The sequence below is a fragment of the Vicugna pacos genome, chromosome 20 (genome assembly GCF_048564905.1).
Source record: "Vicugna pacos chromosome 20, VicPac4, whole genome shotgun sequence".
Classification (NCBI taxonomy): Eukaryota; Metazoa; Chordata; class Mammalia; order Artiodactyla; family Camelidae; genus Vicugna; species Vicugna pacos.
The window spans coordinates 14,965,507-14,990,906 of NC_133006.1; the positions used below are offsets into that span (position 1 = coordinate 14,965,507).

The following is a 25,400-nucleotide window of genomic DNA, read 5'->3' on the forward strand; positions in this document are numbered from 1 at the left end:
TTAAAATTCACATGGGTTTTACATCCTACTCTATTATATACCCATGCTTATATTGATATGAGTAATGTTTTCTCCCAACTATTCTGGCCTTTCTCCTTTGGCCTCAAGTGCCCTGTGGCATACCAGAGGCTGTGTGTGGACCCCATTGGCCTCCATCAAACTTTCCCAAGCCTGGTCTCCCTGGCACCCCTCCAGTCAGCTCTCTGCAGCCACTCCCTTGAGCCCAGTTAAAGGGCTGGGACATGAGTTAGAAGAGACACTTAGTTGGGTGGGGCTGAGGGTCTTTCCTGAATTATCAAGAGTCCCTGACCTTGGCTCCCACGAAGCCTCTACTGGTAGAGGCCTTCTGGTCACCCTCTGCCCACCCTGGGACTGGCAGTGGTTTCTCACCTGCTGGTGATGGCTGTGTCAGATGCTGGGGCCTCGCCATGGGGTCTGTCGGGGGGCTGCTGGGCTGCGGCAGGCATGGGCATGCGGATGCTGATGGGGCGGGGGATCCGGCTCCGGGTAGCAGCTGCCCGCCCACCTTTCCTGGGCACCGCAGGCTCAGAGGCAGGCATGTCCTCCTCTGAGCCTGTGCCTGAGAGCGTCTCAGAAGCACGGCGCTGTTCCTCACTGGAGGAGGACGAGGCCCCAGAGGCCAAGCGCAACAGAAGGCGGCCCTGCCTCTTCTCCATCACCAGCCGTGCCAGGTCCTGCTGTGGTCGGGCCCTCTTGCCCCACCGCTCTTTGGCCGACAGTGAGCCTGAGGGCTCCGAGCCCGTGTCCTCCTCAGACAGCAGGACAGGGATTCGACTCCTGGGGCGAGGGCCTGGCATGGCGTGGCGGCTGGGGGAGATGGTGGCCAGTTTCTCAGGGCCTGGCTCCAGCGGGGATGCCAGGACTGGCCTGTCAGCAAGGGTTGGGCCATTGGGCAGTGAGTCCATGGCCACCTCCAAGGGGATGTCACTGGGGGGCCCAGACAGGGCACGGCTCTCCAGCCCTGATAGGGCAATGCCATTCTCCAGGGGCACGGAGGCCCCCTCCTCCACAACCCTTCCATTAGAGGGCACCTCCAGGCCCAACTCGCTCCCAATGCCAAGCTCCTCAGACCGGGAGGCTTGTCCACCAGAAGACATGACGTTGAGGTGGGTTTTCTCTGCAATGTGCACAAAGGTCCTCTCCACTTTGGTGAAGGGTGAGGAGGTGACTGCCACTCCCCCTGCCCCTGTGGTCACTGCCCCAGCCCCCAGCCCTATCCCGGGCCCAGGGGGCTTGGGCTCAGACTTGAGGACAGAGGACAAGGTGCCTGGCTCTGACACGTCCAACTGGCTGCCAGTGGGCTGGGGTCGCTCATGTTGAGGAGTGAGGGCAGCCAGAGTGCCCAGGTCCGGTTCAGGGGCCAGGTCGGCAGTGACGGGCGACTTCTTCATGTCGCCAGGGGAGACGAGCACCAGCGTTTTGGAGCCCTCCTCAGGCTCCAGGTCCCCGTCAGCCATGGAGGCCCGGCCCCTGGACTCCTTCTGATCATCAGCCAGCAGCGTGGACGGGGCGCCCTCCTGGCTCCGGTCCGTGCTCCTCTCACTCCCCTCACTGCTTGAGCCACTGTGCGGCCCCAGCTCCTCCCCTAGGGCCACAGCCTCCTCCTCCTCCTCTTCCTCCTCGTCTTCCTCGTCTTCCTCTTCCTCCTCCTCTGCCTCCTCCTCCTCCTCTTCTTCTTCCTCCTCCTCTTCCTCCTCCTCCTCCTCTTCCTCCTCCTCCTCCTTCCCATTCGTTTGAGGTTGAACAGGAGCCAGTGGGACCTGGGGGGTGGTCAGTAGCATGTGCGAGAAGCCCACTTTCCGTATCCTCTTGAGCAACTCTGCATTTTCACGGTATTCAGCAAGACACTTCCTGAATTCCTGGTAGGGCACGCCCAGGCGCATAGCTCGTGGGAGACCATTCACTTCAAACGGGGGTGCCATGGAGAACACCTGCAAGGGGCACACACAGGAACCCACTGAGGTCACCCCCTTCCTGTATCCCATGTGTATCCCGAAACCCAGAGCCAATTCTAGTTCAGTCAACAGAAGAAAATGACAACTACAAGCTGTCACAACCACCATGTAGATCAACCTTCCTTTTCGTAGATGTGGAAACCAGGTCCAGAGAGGGGCAGCAAGTGTTGGGTGAGCCGTTACTGCCCCTCACAGAGCACAGTTCCTCTGCAGCCAGGGAGCTGACCACCCAGATCCACCAGAACCTGTGTGGGAAGAGGGCAAACTTTGGGCTGTCCTCCACCTGCAAAGTGCAGGCTGGGCCTTGGGGCTTCAGCCCCCTTCCCACCTGCCTCTTCCTGGCCTGTCAGCCAGGAATTTTCCAGTCCTCTACAGGGGTGTTTTGAGTCCACACTTCCTCTAGAAATTCACAGCCAGCCTTTCACTGCACTTGATTTAGTTCTCCTCTTTGAAGCTTTGTGCAGAGTCCTTGGCAACGTGATGGCCTGTCTTCGACTTTCTAGACTCCTGCCACATTTCACCTTGGCCTCCTTCCTTCCAGATTCGAAAGGCCTGACCATCTTACCAGGACCTCAGTTGCCAGGGGTCTTCTCCAGCTCTACCCTTGTCAATCACACACATCCCTAGGCACCAACAATGTACCAGGCCCCGTCAAGGCTGACCTGGCTTTGTTCCCAGTAGAATGGTGCTGATCGTGTTCAGCACTTTGTTAGCCTTTTGAACACATGGGCTTCTGTTTTCCTACATACAGCCTATGCAAACCAGAAGCCATGGAGCTATCCTGACACCTCCAACACATTCAGGTACCATCTAGACTCTCAGGGAGTCCTGCCAAGCATTCCTCTAAAACATTTGTGTCTGCTGCCCCAGCTCCATGGGCACAGCCCTGTCTGTCCTGCCTGGTAGTTCCCCAGCCACTGGCCTGTTTTTCCCATTCTGCATTGCCCATCCATTCTTCCTGCAGCTGCCCAAGTGATCCTTCTGAAACTTAAATCTGATCCCATCTCTCTGCTTCAAATCTGTGGAAATCTACAGTGGCCCCCACAGTCCTTGGGAGATAGTTCTAATCCTCGACTTGGCACATGAGCATCCCTAACCCCCCCCCACGCCATGATCTGGCTCCTACCTTCTGCTCCAGCCTCACTGTGTATGCTCCAGCAGTTCCCTAAATGCATCATGCATCTCATGCTTCTGGGTCTTTCCCTAGGCAGGTTCCTCTGCCCAGGGGTCTCTTTCACTCCCTCTATTGACATGACAAATTCCTATTCTTCCTCCAGGATCCAGCTCAAACAGCTCCTTTTCCCAAAAGCCTTCCTCTCTACCCACCAAGCAGACTCACTCTCCTTTCTAATTGTTTTCCCACATCCTTCCATCACAGTCCACCCTCTATTCCACATGCACGTGTTTACATGGCTGTCTCTCCAGATAAACACTGAGACCCTTAAGGCTTTTTCATTACTTCATTCTTTCATTCATTTAAAAAGTCCTTGAATGTCTATTGTCTGGGACACCGTGTTAGAGGCTGTGAATCTGTGGATCAGCAAGATAGACCTGGTCTGTGTTTTCATGGAGTGTGAGATTTCTTGATTAGGAATTGAAATGGGGATAATACACACTCCACAAAGGATGTGTAATGAGGTCATGTAAACAATGGCTCTGGCATATAGCAGTTGCTTGATAAATGTTAGTTCTCTCCCCCATCCAGTTCCTACCCCCTCCCTGGCTCGCTCTGGTTTGGAGAGCACTGCCTGCCTCTCCAGCCTCAGAAATGTCTGAATGCCACACCTATGGGGGATAGGTGGTGGAGAAAGGAAGGGTTCTCCCAGCTGAGGTCTCTGTGCAAACATTCAGCCCAAAGACTGGTGGAGGGGAAGGCAGGAATTCCCACGGCAGAGATCTGCCCAAGGCTGTGACTTCTCCCCTCCGCAATTGCCATACTCTTCCTCATAATCAGACCATCTATGAAGACCTGATGGGTGGAGGGGGAGTGATACAAGACAAGGTAGCACCAGACCCTGGGCAGGACCCCAGCACATTCTGGAGTGTGCTTTGATCGTGCTTCTCTCCTGTCTGGCTCAGAATTCATTCACTCAGCACCAGACACATCCTACCCAGCAGGGATATCCTTCAACTCCACCAAGCCATTCTTTCTCAGCAGAACCTCTTCCTGTTTCTCCTGTCTTATCTCTGACATTTTGGGCACCCCTATTAGAATCCCCTTTCCCCTGCCATCTGGCCAGTTCTTGGATCTCTCTGGAAAAGCCCCATCCATAGGAATAGATGCCTCACTCACAGTGCTCACCTTTCTTCTTCTATCTCATAGCCCTCCCCTTCCATTATGTGGGAGAGCGGAGGGATGAGAACTGGAAATCAGGCATCACTGACAATATCAGACTGGGAAACAAGGCTGGAGAGGGGCATCAACAGGGCCAAGTCACAAAGCACATCAACCAGGGTAGCCCAGAACCTAGAAGTCTTTCTACTGCCTCACTGGCCTCCCAACCCCCTGTGTGGGGAAACCTGGTACCCTCTGCCCTTTAGCAGGGCTGTGAACCTCAGAGTAGAGACAGCTTTGCATTAAGGATCACTGCCAAGCCCACCCTGGCCTGGGCATGCTGGGTTTTCTGTTTCAAAGCCCCTCCCCTATCTGTCTCCAAGTTTGGGAGGGCCAGGCCTGGGCTCAAATTCCTCTCTCCTCAGAGTGGGAGGTCCTCTCTCACTCTTTCCTGGCCCCTCCTGGATGACTGAGCCCAACGAGTATGCAACCATTTGCCCAAGCGATCCTGTACTCATTCAATCAGCCAGTGATCACTGACTGGACAGCCTCTGTGTGCTTGGCCCTATAGACATAAGCAGTGACAGCCCCCTATTCTATCTTGGAGGGAAGCAAAAGTGCTGGGGGTCAGCAAGGGGAAGTCACACACCTTCCTGCTCCCTTTCCAGGGCAGTGACCCTTTTATGATTCTAGCTTGCTTGTTGTTCATCAGCCTGGCTTGGCACAGCATTATTTGGGGATGCTGAGTCCTACTCCCCCCAGATTCCATAGGTCAGAGATGAGAAATCTGTTTCAAATCTCCCTAGTGATTCCAAGGTAGATGTGGTGAGTGTGAATTATGGGAGGAGGGGAGGCAGGCCACTGGAGCTGAGACACTCAGGGAGAATGAAATCTTCCACCTTCCCCCTGCTTCCACTAAGCCTGGACCAGAGGGCTGTGGCCTCACCAGCTTTGGAGCTCAGCCCAAGTCTGTGTTTACTCAGCCAGCAGGAAAAGTGAAGGGAGTTGGATGGACCAGACTCCGGTCTGCTCCTGCCACCAACAAAACTGGGCTCTCCTCAGCCTTGACTTCTCTGCTATTGACTGGAGAAAGGTTACTCCACATACCCCCGACCCCACACAGGCTGCATTGAGCAACTCTCCTGCCTGGACCCTGATCAAGCCCAGACACTGTGCACTGCACATCAGCCCACAGTCCCAAGGTCAAAGAAGGGGGGGCTGCCAAGTGACAAAAGGAGTATGAGCCCTGGCACACCCCTCCTTTCTCACTTGGGAGGGGGAAGGGCTTTATGCCTCTCACAGCTGTTGCCAGCGCCCCCTCCAGCAGCTACTCAGCACATGCCTTCCATCTCCCCTCCTCCCGGGGGGAACATATGCTCCACCCTTTGCCATAGTTGCCCAGCCTGAAAGATGGAGATAAGAAACCAACAGTGTAGCCTCCTCTGCTCACCACCACCTTTCCCAGATTCTTCACCTCTCTCTGTCTATGTCTCACCCTCAAACCACATCTGCCAAGCTGAGAGCCCTCCCTCTGCTCCTCCACCCCAAACCCAGAAGCGCCACCCATCCCGGGTATACTGGCCTGTGGCAGTCACCTGGGTGGAAGGGGTAAGATGACCCAGGAAGGCAGCTGCCTTCCCTAGTTCTCTACAGATCCTCACATACTTGACCCCCAGATCTCAGTGTCCCCAGTCCTTCCCTTCCTGCCCAAAGGCAAGGAGCTGACTACCTAGAGGCTTTCTAAGTGCTCTGCAGGTCAAGAAATGCTGTAGCTTGCTCTTCTTTTTTCCCTACACTTACTTTAGACCCCAAGGGGGAAAGCATCTTCCTCTTTTGGCACTGTGGCTACAGGCCTGCAGAGGTGGGGTGGGGAACAGAGAGAGGGAGCGCCCCCTCCCTTCACCCTTCCTCTCTGTGGTCTGCAAAGTCTCTGCAGTTCTTTTTGGTGTCCCACCCCTCTCCTAGACCTAGTTCTCTCTCAACCCACATTCTATCCTTGCATCCCCCAGGCTTTGCACAGTCCACCCTCTCACTGATCCCCCTCAACAGACCATTCTCACCCAGGCCAGGGCTCCCTCAGACCCCACTTCAGAGCAAGGGCAGGCTTCCCATCCCCACCACACACTTGGCCTCAAATGCCTGATCCATAGAGAAATAATTACTGTGCCCACCCCCCTATTTCCCATCCCCTCTCCAGCAAGTTGGCAATTTAGAGTCGGCCCCAAAGACCAGAGTCCACCTGCAAAGCCCTCCTCGGGATGAAAGGAGACAGCCAGCTGAGTGAGGGTTGCTCAAGTCCAACTAGGCTGAAACCTCATAGGACCCCTTTCCCCTCCCCATCTACCATGTCTTAGCTGCCGGCTGAGGAATGAGTGGGGCCAATCCACTGATCTGGAATTTGCCCCACCCCTCCATCTCTTAAGTCTAAAAGACTAGCCCTTGCCTTCTGCCCAGCCGGGAGATCCCAGAATTGGGTCTGCATCGAGTGGAGGGTTAGGAAGGAGGAGGATGAAAGAAAGCAGGCGAGGCGCAGGTTCCTGGAAGGCGTTTTTAATCAGGATTTGGTAGTACACAAGCTCTCCGGATTGTCTGCATTAACATACAGGGACTTAAAAAGGCACAAAATCCCTCGCACAGCGACGCGTGACGGCGGGACACCCCTACCCCCACCCGTGCGCGGAGGTGCGTGTCCGTGTCCCACTCCCCCAGGCGGCGCCGCGCGTGTGCGTGTAGGTTTCAAGTGTTGGATTTGTACAGTACTCGCAGTCTAGGGGCGAGGACTCAGTGCATGCTCTTCTACCCGGGCCCGGGGCACCCCCCGACGCCCCTCTGTACACTGAGGACGCACCCCGGAGAGAGAGAGAAAAAAAAAAAGGCGTCCCATCTTAGTGTGTGTATGGTTTTGAGTTTTTCGTGCATGCTTACGCTGGCCGGGGTCGGGAAATAGTGCAAGCTTATAATACAGTATTATTGCAGTACAAAATGGGGTGTTTATGATGGGAGAGGGAGGCCCAGGAAAAAACAGCTAGGATTCGGGACCTCCGGGAGGGTCCTCTCCCCAGCCCCCTTCCCATCCCTCGCTCCCCTCTCCACCGCTATTGGAAGGCTTCTCCCGACGCTGGGAGGGGGCTCCTTGGATCTCTGGTGGGAAGGAGCTCAACTGGGCCTCAGAGTTGAGCTTCCCCCATGCCACCGGTCTCACTTCTCAGGGGGCAGGGGCCAGCCCTCTCTTCTCTCAATACTATCAGCCTTTAGGACCCCGAACCCCGCCTCCTCCCCCATGGAAGCCCCTCCAAGAAGGGGGAAGGGGTCGACGGAGCAAGTGCAAAGGAAGCAGATGTTGGTCCCTGAGTTTTATTTTTGGGGGTGGGGAGGGAGAAGAGCTGAAAGTGGGGGCATATTTGGGGACCCCCCCCCAGGGCCCTCAGTGGTGGAAGTGGGGTGGCAGGAGACACGGACCCTGGGGCATGGGCCAAAAGGGGTTATCGGGCGGCTCTGAGAGACCTAAGCTCAAAGCTTGGCTCCCCCCTCAAATCTGGGCTCTTTGGCATCCAATTCCAAGGCCAATTATTTGGGGCGGAGGGAGGGGGCAGCCCTGTGGGCGGTGAGGTAACTGGAATCAGGGGTGGGCAACGGGGCTCTTTGAGCCTGAAGAATTGGCCAGCTCCTCCTCCCAGTCCTAATCTGCATCCCACCCTGGAGCTCTGAGGGCTGAACCCCCACTCCAGTCCTGCGCCGCCTCGGGCCAGGGACCCAGAGGCCAAGAGCCCACGGAGGGGAAGCAAACACAACCTTAGCGAGGGGCGAAGGCGTCGAGGGGCACTAACTCCTGGGAGGACTTTAGCAGCAGGCAGCTTGGCGGGGACGAAGCGCAGGGGCTGACGCTCCCTCGGGTTGCCCACGTCCGGGCTCCCGGGAGGGAAGCTCTGGAGACATGAGTGGGGCTTGGAGGCCGGGCGGTACCCTGGTATCGCCGCGTAGCAGCTAGTTAAAAAGACGGAACATACATTCGTGGTGCGACGGCCGCGGGGTCGGGGTTGGGGAGGTAGTGGTGGGGTGGTCCGAGGGGCGGGGACAGAGGGGAATGTGGTGGTTGGGGGTCCTGTTACACTGATAAACCTGCGAGGGGGGCTTGGGAACGCGATCCTCTGCCGGGCCGGGGCCCTATAGTTTGCTCTCCGGAGAGTGGGATGAAGTGTGCGAGCAGCTATGGAGTGCGTGTGTGCGTGTGTGCGTGCGTGTGTGTGTGTGTGTGTGTGTGTTTAGTGGGGTGCCGGTTATCATGGCAAGGTGAACCCCACCCAACCCCCGCACCCCTTGTGCGGGTAGAAGGGAGGTTACGTGGAGGAGTGCAAGGCGGCGGAACCAAGTGAAAGGTCTAGGGAAGTTCCCATAGTCCTTTGGGCTTCATTGCCCTTCCTCCCTCACTGCTTCTCAACACTTCACTTGAGGGGAGGGGCCACTCAGGCCCAGGGGCTTCCTAAGCTGGGAAGCCCACTGGGTGGTGTGGGGAACCATTTGGGGTTTTTGAGGGATGTGGTCCTTAGGCTGGGAGCCTCTCCCTTAGGGAGAAGGATGCTTTAAAATTTTTCAGAGGCTGACCCCACCAGTCCCAGGGGCCACCTCTGTCCCTAATGGGAATAATGCAAACTGTGGGGACATGCCCCTCAACTTAAGGAGAGTGATTTGCCACGCTCCTTGTTACCAAGGCTGCCCATGGGGGTGGGCCGATTCCTACCCTGATGGGTTAGAATCTCAGTGGAGTTTAGGATAGGGTGGGGTGGTGTTCAGGGCCCTCCTTAGGCATTTATGTTTCCATCCTCAGACACTAAAGGACAGCAGGGGATACAGTATTTTCCATGCTCCCACAGCCAGGGATCCCCACACCCTCCCTAAGCATGGTCCTCTCCCTTGGCCACCCAGTATAGACACATTGCCACAGCTCCTGCCTACACCAGAGGCCCAGGCCCCCCCACCCCCAAGCACTGCCTGGGCAGACAGCACCACCCCTCCCCAGAAAAAGGGACCTAAGCAGGGCAGAGGAAAGAAATAGCAGGAGGGTCCTGAGACCCTCCACAGAGAGGAACCCTGGCTTTTCCTGGGACTGGAGGGGCCTGCCCTCCTTGGCTGGGGAAACAAGAGTTAATGTGCCAGCATTGCTCAGAGGCTCCAACATTCCCCCAAGTGCTGGGCAGGGCTTTTCCCCACAATTAGAAATGCAAAGGGAGATGGCTGGGTTCAGGATGCTAGTGGTTGGGGTGAGTGTTGAGTGGTTATTGCTGTGACCCAAGCTGCCTTAAGTGGGTGGGAGTATCTATTCATTACTGAATTTACTAGAGCATTTTTCACTGACCCAGGGTCCTATCCCATAGAGAAAATACTGGTCCTACAAGGAGGACCCCACTTGCCACAAACAAGTCCACTGGCCTACACACACATTTAGGCACACACACCATGAGCTCACTGACATGTACATACAGCACACACCTCACATCCCCACTGGCCATGAACTGCCTCCTCTCAGAAGCCTACTCAGTTTGAGTTCCTAGGGAAAAATACTGTACTCCTTTGAGTTCTGCGACCTTGAACAGTTTGGGGGTGGGGAGTTCTCAAGCTCAGAGAGATTGCAAACTGAGTTCAGGGTCTCTGCCTGTAAACCAGTCTTGTTTAGCTCACACAGTGATTTTTCTTTAAAAAGTTGTTGCTTTTAAAAAATTAGATCCCAATAATTAAAAAGTGAGAGATTTCACATAAAAATTGGAAGAGATTAGCAATAATTGGCTGAGCTGAGGATGGTGGGCTCCCCCTGTTTACCATAGCCTCTACAAGTGCCCTCTCCCTGACACTGCCCTCACTCCTATTGGTGAGTTGGTGACACTTATCTCAGATCTCCATGGTCAGAGGTCACCAGTGTCAGTACCTACCCCCCCGTGAGCCTGACCCCAAGGACCACTGAGGACAGGGTTTTCAGCACCTGCTTTCTCACCAGAACTCTTACTCTGCCTAAGAGCTGCTATGGGATAGTCGGAGCCATGTGGGATTGAGAGGTTGGGGTCTCTGGAGAGACAGGGTCCAGCCATTTCAACAAACCCCAGTACTCTGGAGTGACCCCCACCTGGACACCATCCCATGCCAAGGTGGGATGGAAAAGAAAGGAGTGTTTGGCTCATAGACAACTTCCTCCTAGATAGAGCAAGGAGGGGTCAATCAGAAAGGACAGTAAATAGACCAATACACAGACTAAACGCTTTAAAACTCCTGTCAAACAAGACCTCAGTTATTCGGCATTGGCCAGGGTTTTTTTTTTTTTTATGCTTTTGTAAATTAAGTATTCTGATTAATCCATTTAATGCAGATAATACTGGGATCTACTTCCTAGGCTATTATAAGGATTAAATGAGTTATTTTTGTAAAGTGCTTAGATCACTGCCTGGCACATAATAAGCGCTGTGTGCCAGTGACTATTAAATAAAGTTAATTAATAGTTGGAAGCCACCACTATATGCAGGGTGCAACGAAAATATGAAAAAAGTATGAAAATACCATTTTCTAATACAACAAAGAGTGCTGCCTCTTTTGAAAGCTGACCTTGGGGAGGCTATGTGCTTTCCCCAAGAAGGGTATCATTTCTAGAAACACTCAGGCTTCTTTGGGAAACCCTTCAGAAAAAGGAGCCTGACAACACTGCAGGCTCACAACTTCCCTACTCAGCCCAGGTCCTGGAGACGGGCACCTCGACTCCAGACCATGCAGAGTTCTGCTGAGCTTCACATGAACTTGCTCCAACACACACAGCTTCAAATAGCCCTAGATGTTTCTAAAAGTCAAAGCTACCCTCAAAAGATAATATTATTAAGATCACTTCCTGTTAGCTCAGAGCTTTATGGCTTATAAGACAGTCTCTCCACTATGGAGGGCATACAAAAGGATGTCCCCCAAAGGACAAATGTTTTGAATCATGCTCTTACTTTAAAGGACACACCCTCTCCTACAGTTATCAGTTCTGGGGTGTGTGTGTGTGTGTGTGTGTGTGTGTGTTTGAAAATTCAACCACTTTTGAGATGCTTACTAGGATTCTCCACCTCCAAAGGCTTTGGAAACAGTAATATGTGTTTAATGCTAAAACAAGGCTGAAGCTAGTGCCATCATCTTTGATATGTCACAAGGCACTTTAGGATCTTAGAGTACCTCCGGGTTCTGGTCACTGAGTGAGAGCTGTGCTCAGGGTCAGGTAGGAGAACCCTCTGGAAGGAAATGCCGGATAACAGAGTGCTTGGTTTCATCTAACCCCAGGTAGCAGGGGACCTGCCCACTGCTGCTGACTTTTGGAGTGGCTGGTGGACAGACTTCCCTTCACTTCACCCCCTGCCACTAGTAGGGAGGATGGGAAGAGGACTAGAAGGTAGAGGGGAGAGGTGAGGGGCAGTGCCAGGAGGCAGGGAGTAGGGCTACTGTTCATCCCACCCCCTCACCTTTGTGCTTGTGTTTTCTCTCTTTTCTTGAAGGGTCTACCCTGACCCTTCCTCTACCTTCTGCTGCAGCTGGGTGCAGAGCCACCCAGAACAGCCCTGAGGGCAACGGAGGCTTGGACTTGGAGAAGTTCAAAAGTGAGCAGCCAGGATGGGGGTTGGGGTGGGGCATGAGGACTAGGACTAGAGCCTGGCTTTCTTCCCAAATGGAGAGGGTGCTCTTGGCCCAGATATCCTCAAAAAGAAACACATTTGGAGAAAGGAGTGTGGTGGGTGTGGGCATAGCTCACACGGATGAGCCATCTATGAGGACAGTTTGGCTCAAGGCACTGCCCACCCACTATGGCACCCCAGGCTGGGGCAGAGGCCCAGGGCCTCTGGGGCCTCTGGGCCTCTGCCCCAACCAGAGACAGGAGTTGAAGGAAGATGAGTTGAGAGGGAAGCAAAGGTCAAGAGGAGGAGGCAGAGAGAGGAGCCAGATGATAGTAGGTACATAGGAAACTACCAAGGACTGCACAAACATCTTTTTGACTCCATAACACACACACACACACATACACACACACACACACACACACACACACACACACACACACACACACACACACACAGGACTGCTGCCATTCAGCACACACAGTGGGTGCCATGCACATCAGGGTCTATGTAAATGGTACTCCCTGGAATTGTGCAACGCACAGCCTGAGCATCCATCCATGACAGCCCTGCCACATACACAAATGCTCATATATTAGCACACTCATAAATGTACATGCATGCATACAAGCACACACAGATGCAGCCTCACTGTAATAAATGTTTCAAGCCTCCTCCCCTCCTTCCCTCCCTGTACAGGTACTGCCCTTCCTGGAGCCTTCTTCACCATTGCTCCATGGGAACAGAGGTGCTGGCTGAAATGGGTAGGAGTGAAGAAAGAGAACCTTAGGGGCCCCTGCAGTAACAGATTGGGGGCTGAGAAACGGGCAGAAAGAGCATAAGCAATCTGGCATCCTCACCCCCCCACCCATCTCCAGATTCCCATCTGATCAGCCTACCAAATCCTCTGTCTTCATCATGGCCCCTGGGGGTCAACAAGCTTGGCTGAGCACCTACAGGAAGGAGCCATGCTCTGAGAGGGGCAGTTGTGGGGCCGCTGCTATCTGGAATTTGTCCTGAGCTCACAGGTCTCACCTCATCCTTAACAACCACCCTCTCTGCTACTGCCTCTATACGGGATCCTCTCACCCTGGGATTCCAGGCCCCATTCATCCAACCTCAGCTACTAAGGAGCCGGACCACACAATCAACCTCACCAGTGGGTGATGGCACATATGCCTTTTGGGGAGGGGTAGCTTACAGTGGATTGAGCTCCAGGCCTTGGGTTGAGTGGTGGGAGGCAGGGACTATGTCCTCTGTGAAAGTGGCATGGGAAAAGCTCACTGGGTCACAGGGCCGCTTACTCCCCATATCACTGAGTATAGAGGAACTTTCCTACCATACCCCAAAGCTGGCTAGCCAGGCCTCCACATCACACACAGGGCCATACTCCTTGCCCTGCACAGATGGACAGACACACACCACACCACACCACACCATACCACACCACACCACACCAAGAAGGTCCCAGTCTCCTAGCAACCCCCGGGGGGGACCAGGCCCAGCTCTGCCAAGAGATCACGGATTAAACAGAATAAACCCTGTGCCAGACTGACTCTGACCCAGCATGCCTCTCCCTGACACCTTGATTTCCACTGGACTCTGGAACCACTGGTGGCTCCAGTACAGGGCCCCATCCTGTCCCAGAAACTGCACCAACAGCCCCACCCCTCCCTGCACCATTTGGCTGGCACCAAGCAAAGGGAGACATGGGCGTGTAGGGATGGGGGGTTACAGTACCTTGGGCCAACGTTATACGGGCTGTATTGCATGATGGGGAGGGATGGGGTGTGTGAGTGTGTGATTATTGCGTCCTGGGAAGGAATTATGGTCTCTGACTGCTCCCCACCCCCCCCACCTGCCCCCTCCAGGAGGGGGGGGGGCCCAGCCTAGGTCTTGTGGGTGAAGCGGGCCCACACCTGCTGCAGCTGTGACCGCGAGATGCGGAGCACCGAGGGCACGAGTCTGTGGTTGCCGGCGGCCAGGGGCGCGTGGCGCCGGTGGGGCGCCCGCACGGGGCTGCTCTCAGCCGAGCGGCTGCGCTGAATGAGGGAACCGGAGGAGCTGCTGCCGCCAGGGTGAGGGTAATGCTCGGTCTCCAGCGTGGAGGAGGAGAACACGGAGGACGCCAGTCGTCGCAGGGGGCTGTACCGCGGGAGGGAGTGCCCCGAGAGTCTGTCCTCCTCCAACTGAAAGAGACCAAGAGAGTGGAGGGAAAAGAGGCGTCAGGCACAGACTCGACAGCTCCGTCTCGGGGGCCACCCACCGCTGACAGCCCCTGCGGCGCCGGCGTCCCGGGCAGTTGGGCGGGTCCGGCAGGATGCAGGGGGTGCATACCGCCCTGTTCTGCCTCACAACCTTGGCTCCAGCCTCCAACGCCCTTCCCCCGCTTCCTCCTCACACCGTGGTCTCCTGGCAGAGACCTTGGTCGCTCACCTCCTTCGAGAAGCATTCCTGGCTTAGGCCTAGCTAGCTCAGGGTACCCTCTGGGTTGAGGAATCCTCCCTTCCAGGAATGCCGCTCTAAAATGTGTTAGCAGCTGTGCCCCATCTGTCTCCCTGGCTGAACTCCATGCCCTTCTTGAGGTCTAGAGAACACCCCCTATACACCCTCCGCCTTGGCACCTCTGCCCCCGTGACAATGGGGGTCTCAGTGACAATGTAGCACAAAGGTAGGACTCTGGAATCTGACTACTGGCGTTTGAATCCCAACTCCACCACTTACTACCTTGGTGACCTCAAGAAAATTACTTCTTCATGATTCAGCTTCCTCATCTGTAAAATTGGGTAACTATGTTTCCTACCTCTTAGCACTGTTACGAAGATTAGATGTTATAACACGCAGAGCTCTTAGAATAGTACTGGCCATGGTGTAAATGCTCTGTTGTGTGAGCTGTTTTATTATCCTTTAAATCACTCTTGAGAATGAAAAAAGGGATAGAGGACTCGGGGGGAGGAGGGGCCAAATGAAATCATTTCTCCAAGGTGGCTTTTTCCCTGTCCTCTCCAAGTTTGAGCCATGTGGCAGGGCTTGCCTGCCTCACTTGGCCACCATTGGGAAGAATCCTGCCTGTGCCCTCCTGCCCTCGTGCCCGCAGACGGAAAGGGGACAGTGGAGCTGAGTGTCCCAGACATGTTGGGGATGGAAATGGTGACTTGGCTGTCTGTCACCAGACCTCTCTCATCCTGACCCTTAGCTCTTCCTGGGACTGAAGCCAGTTTACATAGCGTTAGTGGGGGCAGTGAGGACTGGCTGGGTCAGCTGCTAGAGGACTGAGGGGGTGGGGCCCCTGAGGACATCAAATTGGGGCACAGGAACCCAGCATGGAACCTCCAGCAGAGAGGGGAGGAGAGAGACTATTCTGTAGGATTGTCTTTGCCCTCATCAGACTTCCCCTTCTACCTTCTTTTTGGCCATGCCTAGGATCCTTCTGAACTGGTCCTCTCTGCATTGAGGATTAGGGGTGTAAGGCCCACCTGGGATACAAGGGACAGAGATACCCACAGCTGCCACCGCCCCTTTTACAGCACATATTGGGAGCTTGAGTTTAACGTCTCAGGCAGAGTTTGGTCCACTGCCAGAGGAATTTAATCCCAGCGTGCTCCTGTCCCTGCAGGCCAGGCACCACTGAGCCCACCTCCTTGTCCTCAATGCCCCTCTGAAGTGTCACCTCTGTGAGACCACCACAGCTTCCCAGGAAGACTGGCTCCCTGTTCCTAGCAAAGGTCTCTGTTATCTCCCTATGGTCTTTGACTGTAAACATCCATGTGTTTTCCATCCTGCTTGGCCCCTGCCCCTTGACTGTGAGCTGCTAAAGGGCAGAACTGTGAAGCCTTATTCATCTTTGTCCCCCAGCCTCTAGCACACGTGGCAGAGAAATGCTCTAGGGGATGCCAAACAAATGTCCATGTACTCAGGGAATGTTGACCTGGTGGGTTATCAGCCAGAGACAACCAGCAAAGGAGGGTAAACATCCCTCCCCCAAATCACATACTCTGTCCACTGCTTTCCCCTCTGCCCTAGCTTTTCCAGCCACTTCTACTTTGCACCTTAAATTCCTGAGAGAAGAGAATGAGGTGTGTGTAAAGAAAAAAAGTTAAAGTATTATGGATGCCCACCGAAAAGTTAAAAGTATTATGGATGCACACCAAAGAATAGTAGATGCTCTAAAACTGCCTGGTTCCACATTATCCTGGTCCCTGGTCCCTGCTCCCCACGGGGGTAGGGGACAGAGTTGCAGGTGCTCATTTCTTTAATGATTGCTGTTAAGAGGAAGTTCCCACATCAGACAGAGCAGACAGAGCTGGGTCTAGGAAGGGATTCCTTGCAGAAAGGCAGCAGGGTGGGCTCCCTATAGAGACTTCCTGCCTGCCCTGAGCCACTTAATCTAGTTACGGGAAGAAGGGGAGTTCCACAAACTATGACTCCAGTGTGTGGCCAGGTTTAGGAGGCCCCACCCAGGCTGGGCTCAGGACTCTTTCCAAACCAAAAGAAGGCAAAAATTACACCAGTCCATTCCTCCCTCTTCCCCTGCCCTTGATGAAGAAAGGGCTCGGCTTCACCCTGCTGTCCCGAAATATTCAGCAAAACGTGTCCTGCCCCATGTGATCACACCCAGACACACACAGAGGCCACATGCCCACAGGCACAGCTGCTGACACCACCCAGCCAGTGGGCGCGTGCGCGCGCGCACACACACACACACACACACACACACACACACACACACACAATGGCTCTTTCTGACCCTGCGCAAATCATCTGCTCTCTCTGGCTTGTGTTTGCTCCCCTCCTAAACACACAGACCTCAGACTGTGTGGCTCCAAGCATGGCCCTAGAGCCAGCTGCCTGGATTCAAACCCACTTCTACCACTCTGCAGCTGGTGACCCTGGGCAAAACACTTAGCTCCTCTGAGCCCCAGTTTCCTTGTCTTTTCAATGGGGGTGGCCTCTTCACAGTATTGTTGTGAGGAGTCCACGGGTAGAACGTGAAAGTGCCGAGAACAGTGCCAGGTATTATATCCTTATTAGAATGATCACTATGATAATTATGCTGCCAGCTGTGCCGTTCTGTGCTTCCTTGGTTCACACACTTGCAGACTCACTACACGCTCTGCACAGACACTCTGACATGTGCACCCACATGCATGCATGCACACATGGGCACACCCACACACTGATGCACACTCTAGGGTAGGCTGACACAGAAAAGTACACGTGAGGTCACAGAATGCTGACCAACCTCACTTCTGTACACTGTGGGGAAACCAAGGCACACACACACCTAACACCCACTCCAGACACACACACACACACACACAACTCATTGCTTGCTGAGATGGGCAGTGCCTACTCTTGTCACAAGCAGGACCTGAGCCAAGACTGACTGTACAATAGACTTGTGCCTGCTCCACCAAATCTCTCTTCACCCCTGTGGCTGGAACTTTCCAATGTGAGGTTGACTCTCAGGACAAGGGTGGGAATCTGAATGTGAGAAAAACTGCCTGGATAGCTCAGTCCCCCAACTCTGAGACCCAGCTGGCCTATCGTTACCAGGAAGGGACCGGAAGGTCCAGGTCCAGAATCCAGGCCTCCTGACTTTAATTTGGGGCTTTCTCTTCGCCCTACACCACCATCATCTGTCTCCCTTCCTAGACTCTGCACTTGCGGCGGGCACCACCTATTGTATGTATGATCTCTGATGCTTCCAGTCCCCAGCATAGAGTAGATGTTCAATAAGTGTGGGATGACTGGTGATGAATGAATGGATAAGAGGGGAGCAAGGGAGCCCCAGATGGATCTGGCTTCTTCTGCTTACCTAGTGCTGGTCCTGGTGGGAACAGTGTCCAGATCAGCAACACAGCCATGCTGCCCACACCCTGCCCCAGCTGAGCCTCCAGCTCAGGCTAGCTAGGACCCCTCTGGGTGGGGGCTCATGGTCCCCACTTTTTGAGCCCCCAATTTTCCAGCATCCAGGACAAGGCCAGGATGCATACTGAAGGCCTGAAGACCTCAAGCTGCCTCCATCAGGGCATCTCCATGCTCCCGGCCAGGCCTCCCAATCTGGGCACACAGCAGAACTGGCCCCGGCCCTGCACCTTGGCATCTCCCAGAGCCTCCTGCATGCATGCCCCCGACGTGGGACAGTTGAGTGGAACGCGGCACAGCCCCTGAGCCCTCCAGCATCATCTCCTTGGCTCTCTCCAGACCTCAGAGGGGACACAGACCCCATTTAGCACCCAGGGTAAGACTTGGCGCCACTTCCTGGGTCAGAGGTCAGTCTCTGCCCCACACAGAGAAGCCAGGCCAGACCAGTGGCCTTCCGACTATTCTGACACCCCACCTTTGTCAGAAGAAAATAACCAAAATACCATGACATGCTGCATTTATGGTGCAGCCGCTGCCTGGGCCCTCCCTGCCCTTCCAGCCTCATCCCTCAGTCCTCCCACAGGAGAAAGTGCCACTGCAGCCTGACCAGGTCCTCCCAAGACCCCCAACATGCCCACCTCTGTGCCCAATTCAGGGTCTCTCCTGCCCTGACTTCAAGTGTCCAAGTGTCCTGACTCACAGGGTGCACCTCTCTCCCCCACATGGAGCCTTCTCTGATCACAAGAAACCTTCTGTCCCTCCCTGCTGCCCTCACCACCTTTCAGCAGCTCCCTCCTGATTGAGAGTGAGAGCACTCTCCCCACTGTCCCACACTCTGGCCCCTTTAGCTCAGTCTTTCTCAAGGGCTTCCTTTCCTCTCAACACAGGCGTGAGTTTCCCAGCTCTGCCTTCACCCTTGGCTCTCCCCACCTCACATAGTCCTCTTGGGTGACATCAACCACCCCTGTGGACTAGAAGACCCCGAAATCTGTATCTCCAGCAAAGATCTCTCTCCTGAGTCCTGATGCCTCCAGAGTGCGCATCCCACAGGTACCGCGAGGTCATCATGTCCACATCTGAGTCAATGCTCCCTTCAAAGCCACTCAGTGAGGGCACTGCTGTCCACCCAGAATGCTGGGCATCCACAGAGACCCCCTCTGCTCCATCACAGCTCCCTCAGTCATCTTCCCAGCATGTCTGGGCTCCATCCACCCCGCCCCGCAGCCAAAGCCTCCACCCTGGTCTAAGCCACCAGGGCACTCTCCTGCTGGCACCTGCTGTGTATCTTTCCTGCTGATAGTTTGTCCCCTTCAATCCATTTTCCACACAGCAGCCAGAGGGATCATTCAAAAGTACCAACATAATCATGCCACACCCCGACTTAAAAGCCCACAGTAGCTCACCAAGCCTTCAGAATCAAGCCCCAACCCCTTAGCTTGGCCCCAAGTCCGTCCAGGAAGAGGCCCCAGGACGCACCTCACAGCCTCATCTGCTGCAAAGAGCAAGCAGCGCAGTGCTTTCTGATTGCCACCTCCAGGCCTTTGCATAGCCTGTCTGCTTGGCCTGGGAGGTCTTTCTGCTGCTTTGTCACCTGGCTGACACTGCCCAGAATGCAAGACTCAACTCAGAACTGGGAGGATACTTCCTAAGCCTTGCCTGCCTCCCACCTCAAACATGGTTTCAGATCTGTAAACCTGTCTCCATTTATCCCAGCTGCAACTTGGCAGCCCTCAAGGAGCACACGGGACTACATGCCAGGACTGTGAGCATCAGGGGTGGGGGATGGGGTGCAAGCCCAACCTTACCTGTCTTTGCGGGCCTGTGGGATCCGACTCTCTCCGTCGAGGGCGGGGTCCCGAGTGCAATGGCGAGTGGGAAGGGCTGCCGGGCGTAGGGGGCTGCGATGTCTCTGACCGGCCATCGGCCTGGCTCAGCTGGGGTGGCAGGGGCTGGGCTGTCGGCCGCAGGTCCTCCTCGGCCAGCGTATGAATGCCACGTCCCCGGGGCCGGACGGCGGGCTCTGCCCCTGGCCGCCGCCGCTCCTCGCCCTCCTCGGGCAGCGGCCGTAGCTCCTCGGGCTCCTCGTCCGTGGTGCCCGATGTGCTGGGCTCGGCCCCTGGGGGGAAGTCCTTCAGCTCTGTCTCCTTGTCAATGATGACCCACTCCTTGCTGTCAAAGTCCTCCTCCTCGGCCAGCGGCACCGAGCGGAAGGCGTTGCTCAGGGCCTCCTGCTCCACAGAGGCTGACACGTCCATGCGCCCACTGGCCTGCCGGTCGGCATGGCCCGTGTCCACTGACAGCATCTGGGCTGGCTGTGAGGAGCAGGCCTGGCGTGAGGGTGAGCCAGGCAGATCCATGCGTGACCTGCAAAGCCACCCCACGTGGAGATCAGTGCCTGGCCTCTCTGGACTCCCCAGTGACACTCAGGAGGTGGCAGGGTGGAGCATGATGCCTGAGACCTCCTGACCACTACACTTCTCCCACCCTGGACCAGGCCCTGCCACCTGCTGGGTTGTCACCCTCCAACCTCACTCCTTGCAAAGATCTCATTTATTCATTTATTCATTCATTCAATCAACACATATTTTTGAATGCTTACTGTGTTCCAGAAATATATGCAGAAAGCAAAATCTGGTTCCTGTGCCCAAGGGAACGCTGTCCTCTAGATCACCCTCCAGGAAGCTGAATCTTCCTAAAGGTAACTTGATGCTTGCCCAGCCAGGGCTCCCATACCACACAGGCTCCCTGGCCCTTTTCTAGCCTCTTCTACCACTACTCTGCAGGCCTGCTTGACTGGTTTTATCACTCCCAACCCACTCCAGTGACTCCCAGGACAAAGTCCACATGCCTTAGTTGGCATCCAAGGCCCCTGGTGGTCAGCTGAAGGCCTATTTTCCCCCTTCCCTTAGCCAGATCCATCTCAGATTTGCTTGCTTTTCTCCAAATTGCTTACACCTCTGTGCCTTTATAAATGCCACTCCCTCCACACAGTCTGTCCTCCACTCTTTGCTCTCTGACCCAGCTTGGGTGTCCTCTTCTGCAGGGAGCCTTTCCATCCTGCATCGATGGTTAGTTTGCCCTCTCGGCACTCCTTGTGTCCCCTCTTGTCACAGAGCGGAGCACATGTGTGTTTACAAATCTGCCTCCCCAGGAGGCTGCAAGCTCTGTCAAGCAGGGGCTAGGTCCCCTCTGCCTTTTTGCCTCTGGGATGCAGATCCTACCAGGAGACATCTCTTTCCTTGTTATCTCAGCCTGTGCTGTGAACCTCATGTTACTTGCAGAGGTTCTCAACTGGGGTGTACCGACCCCAAGGTGAGAGTATTTCTGGTTGTAGGATGCCACACAAGGAAGAACTGTCCCCTTCCAAATGCCAGGGTTCCCCACTGAGAACCATGGAGGCCTCGCTCACACTCAGGCTGTGGGCGGGGGACTGACTTCTAGCCTCACCAGCATCAAGCCTGGGAGGGGAGGGCTGCAGTTCAAAGCCAGCTGTGGGGATTTCTCAGCATCCTCCCACCCCGGCCTCTGTGGGACCTGCCACCTCCAATCTATACAACATTTCTATCAATTTGTTCATAAGGCTTAAGATAAAACCCCCAGAGGGAGGCCACCCAGGTCTCATATTCATACTCCCAGTAAGTGACTGGTATCACTTCCTTTCCTGAAAGCACAGTTTTGATGGATATAAAGGAGAGAGGATGCGAGAGGAAGAGAGGGGCTGAAGATGGGGGAGGAGGTGGGACACCCCAATCCCATCTGCTTCATATGTTCTCACGTCCCAAGTGCCCCAGAACCCCACCCCCTAAACCCTTCTTCCTGCCAGAGATCCCGAACCTTCTCCTCGACCCTCTCCTCTCCCCACTGTCCCTGAAACAAGGATTCACTCGGAGCCAAACCAATGGGCTCGTCTTTGTGGAGAGCATTTCTCACCTCTCTTCTCCACTCAGGGCCCTTCCAGACTGCCCTTCCTCACTCCTTCCTGTCTCCTGAGCCCTCTGGGGCACCCATGGATGAAAATGTGGTCTTCAGTCCCAGGTAGTTCAACCTGTGAGCGTGTGTGTAAATGTGAGTGCGGTGAGCGTGTGCGTGTGGTGTGTGTAAATGTGAGTGTGTGTGAGGGCTGTCGGCTCCCTCAGGACAGGGCCTGCGTCCCTCTGTCCTGGGGTCACCACAGGAATTGGCACAGGGGCGCCCTGGCTTGGGCGTCTCCACACCCCAAAGAGGCGCTGTGCTCTATCTCAGAGGTGGAGTGAGTTTGCGGCAGAAACCAGAGGAGGGGCTGTGGCTGAGGTGGGGCCTGAGGGGGTGTGGGCGTGGAAAGGACCCCCTACCCAGGGCTGGGCCTCAGGAAGAAATAACTTTCCAGGTGCAGAGAGGGCACCAGCCTTGCTGTGGGGTCAAGACCCACCTAGAGCCAAGGGAGGGTGGGGACATTTCTCCCACCCAAGGTTGTCCCACCCACCAGATCTCAGGGGAGATTCCAGCCCTTGGTACCTGGCAGCCATTAGCCACCCAGGGTCAACTACCCACACTCTCACCCCTACTAAAGGCTCACTTTGGCTCTAAACTCTTCAATACTCCTTCCCACCAACCAGGTCCCTCCCTGACATTCAGATCCCTGAGCCCTGATTCCCAAAATTTAGTCTGTCCCCTCCTCAAGCACTCCCCAAACCCTTCTCCCAGGCCCCTTCCCAAAGCTGAAGGGAGCCTCAGCAGCTGCTCTGAGACATCTGTAATTAGTCCCTAGGGAAGGAGGTTCTGGAAGCACACCCACCTCCCATTTCAGCCCTCATCTCCTCCTGGGCCTAGGGAGCCAGCCCATCCCTCCTACACCTGCCCCACACCCACCCGCCTTTGTGGCCTGAGCTGGGTCCTCTCCATCCCCTACCCCTCATCCAGCTCCTGTCACTGACTCTAAAGTCCTGCCTTGTATCTGACCTTTCCTCCAGACCAGCCCTGTGAAGGTCCAGGGGACCAGGGGCCCTGGACCATCCCCCTAGCCCCAGACCCACCTCCTCTCATGCAGTTCCACCCGCCCATCCGCTGTGGACAGCCTCTCCGACTCAGGGCTGTTGACCCTCCGGTAGCGCAGAGAACGGACTGGAGTTGTTGGTGAGTCTGGAGGGGCACGCACTGGCGAACTGGGGACCCCCACACCTCGACTCTGCTCCTCCTCCACCACACAAGGGGTCTGCAGGAGAGGGGAGTTCCGTGAGCTGGGGCTGACAGGGCAGCTGTGGATCAGGTGGTTTTCTCGGGGTAAAGGAGACAGAGGGAGGTCCGAGAACCAGGATGTCAGAGATCCTGCGATGGGACCAGGAGGCCAGGGAGGCAGGGCCACAGGGTAGATGGAGGAACAGGGAGGAGCCCGTGGGTGGGGAGCCAGCAGGTAGGGGAAGGTCGCCACCCGCCACCCCCTCTCCTGGGCTGCAGTTACTTTGCCGATGTTGATCCGGAGTTTGTTCCGGTTGACATCTGTCTCCTCCCAGACTTCAGCCTCAGGACCCCCGGGGTGGGGGACAAGGTGCAGGCTGGGGCCCAGCCCTTCAGGGGGCCGCCCAGGCAGGATTGGGGGTGCGTTCTCCTGGTCACTCAGGTGCTCGCCCTGCAGCACATCCTCAGTGTTCTCCCGGAGCAGGTCGCCAGGCACTGGTGTCACATTGACCACCCTGTGGAAGCCAGGAGGGGGCCGTGGGCAAAGGTGGCAGGGGTGCCCTCCTCCACTGGCGGCCCTGGAGACCACCCACCACCCATGGGAGTGGGCACAGGTGAGGCCCCAGCAGGGTGGTGCTGTCCGCAGTCCAGTCTCCATCCCAGGCTTGCAAAGCCGCTGGGACCAGACCACCTTCAGGTGGGCAGAGGCCTGAGGGGTGGGCATGGCACCACCTGGTTCTGTTTATTTAGGAGACCCTACTGCCTTCCCGCCCTGCCAGCTCCCTACTGCAGTTCACTTATCGGCCTCCAGGAGACCAAGAAAATGGATCTAAACAAAGAATCACTTTGGAGTTCCTCAAGCCATGTCTTTACAGACCCAGGCACACAACATCCTGGCAAATCCTATTGAGTCTCCCCAACATGTCCCCTGGCTCGCTCCCGGCATGGGGTGGGGAGCCCTTCTCACCCTGGCCCCTCTATGGGCCACTCAGTCTTTGTACTTGTCACATGGGTCTGAAATCACTGACCCATTGATTACAAACATCCCAGACTCAACTGAGAGCACTTTGAGGGCAGGGGCTGCAAGTTTCTTCTCTAATCCCCCACAGGGCCTGGTGCTGCGGCTCAAGACCTGTTCACCAATGGACACGTGTGATCGCTGAGCATCAGACAAACTTTGGAGCTTGGGGAATCTCACTCAGGCTCCATGCTCCCCAGTAAGGTCAAAACTCCAAATAAGGACGCCCACCCCATCCCCAGGTTGAACGTGGAGTTGTGGCAGAACTTCCTAAGGTTCAAGAACCCTGCCATTGAGCACCAAGAATAGGAGAGACAGCCAGCTGTGTCCAGGTAGGAAGAGGAAGAGAGGGCTGGCTTCTCGGGTGACACTTTGGGGCAGGGGTCGTCTGCCCCCTCACTGGCCGTCGCACCTCCCACGGAGACTCACCCAAACATGGCTGCTGTCTGCCGGGTGTTCTGCTGGGGCGGGGTGGAGGTGCTTGTGGACAGAAGGGCATCTGTGCCCGCCTTCTCCCAGTCAAAGGCCTCATTCTCGGCGATGCCTCGCTCCTTCATGCTGTTCTCAAACACTGACATAATCAACTGCAGGGGTGGGGGTGGCGGGAGGACAGAGAGGTGACCCCGGGGCTAGCCAGGAGGAGGGGGCAGTTGCTGGGATTGCAGGGGGAAGAGAGGGACCTTCCAGGTCAGGGATGGGCCAAGAGGAGGTATTGGAAGGAGAAGGGCACATTGATTTTAAATGAAAACATGCACATGATATGCAAATAAGCATGCAAATTATCATCTTAAGCCCCACTGGCTGGACACAAGCCCTCAGAGTCTGTTTCCTGAAGACCATCCCGAGCCTCCTCTGCCATCTCCACCACCTCAGCAGAAGCATCAGCAGTAGTTCCCCAAACCCACCACCTGCGGCCATGCCTCTGCAGGCGGCTTCCTCTGCCTGCAGTGCCTTTCCCAGCATCCTCTTCTCTCTGAAGCCTTCCCTGATTCCCCTGCCCACACAGATTCGGGGCTGGGCACAGAGCAACAGTTTGAATTGTTCACTTGCCTATCTACCACCGCTACATTTCCAGCAGCCAGCACAGGGCCCAGCCCAGTGTGTGCTCGGAGCTATGTGGTCTGAGGACTGAACGAGGGCCCTACTGCCATGGTGAAGTATCTCTGGTGGCCTCCTAGACTTTTCCACTTCTGACTTAGCCCTCTCCAGTGCGTTCTTTGTGCTGGCAGGACCTCTTTCACTGCGGGCCCACTATGGGCCTGACACTATCTCTGCTCCCACAGTGTGTACCTCATGCCTGGCATGTAGTGGATCCTGGGCAGAAGATTGCTGATGTTTCCCCCATTCCCCGATCAGGGTCAGTGGGTCCCTTTGGGGTGTGGTGATGGTGCCTTGGAAAGAGCACTGGACTTGGAGTCAGATGTGCCTGAGCCCCGCCTTGCTCCTAACCAGGCTTTCGGGCCTCAGTTTCCGCATCTATGAAATGG

The 25,400-nt window shown here is 55.6% G+C and overlaps 1 protein-coding gene across 3 annotated transcripts in view; it reads right to left on the reverse strand.

The window, feature by feature from the left end:
* TTBK1 (tau tubulin kinase 1) overlaps nucleotides 1-25,400 on the reverse strand; it is a 36,837-nt gene that overhangs the window by 3,561 nt on the left and 7,876 nt on the right. For all 3 annotated transcript variants that reach the window (XR_012062127.1, XM_072944957.1, XM_072944956.1), the window contains exons 9-13: nucleotides 24,343-24,497; nucleotides 23,179-23,410; nucleotides 22,754-22,932; nucleotides 19,547-20,105; nucleotides 391-1,952 (exon numbers count right to left, since the gene is read on the reverse strand). Coding sequence is in view for 2 of the 3 variants with exons in the window: in XM_072944957.1 (XP_072801058.1) it covers nucleotides 391-1,952; nucleotides 19,547-20,105; nucleotides 22,754-22,932; nucleotides 23,179-23,410; nucleotides 24,343-24,497 (2,687 nt within the window). In the remaining variant the exon portion in view is untranslated. The remainder of the gene's footprint in view (nucleotides 1-390; nucleotides 1,953-19,546; nucleotides 20,106-22,753; nucleotides 22,933-23,178; nucleotides 23,411-24,342; nucleotides 24,498-25,400) is intronic.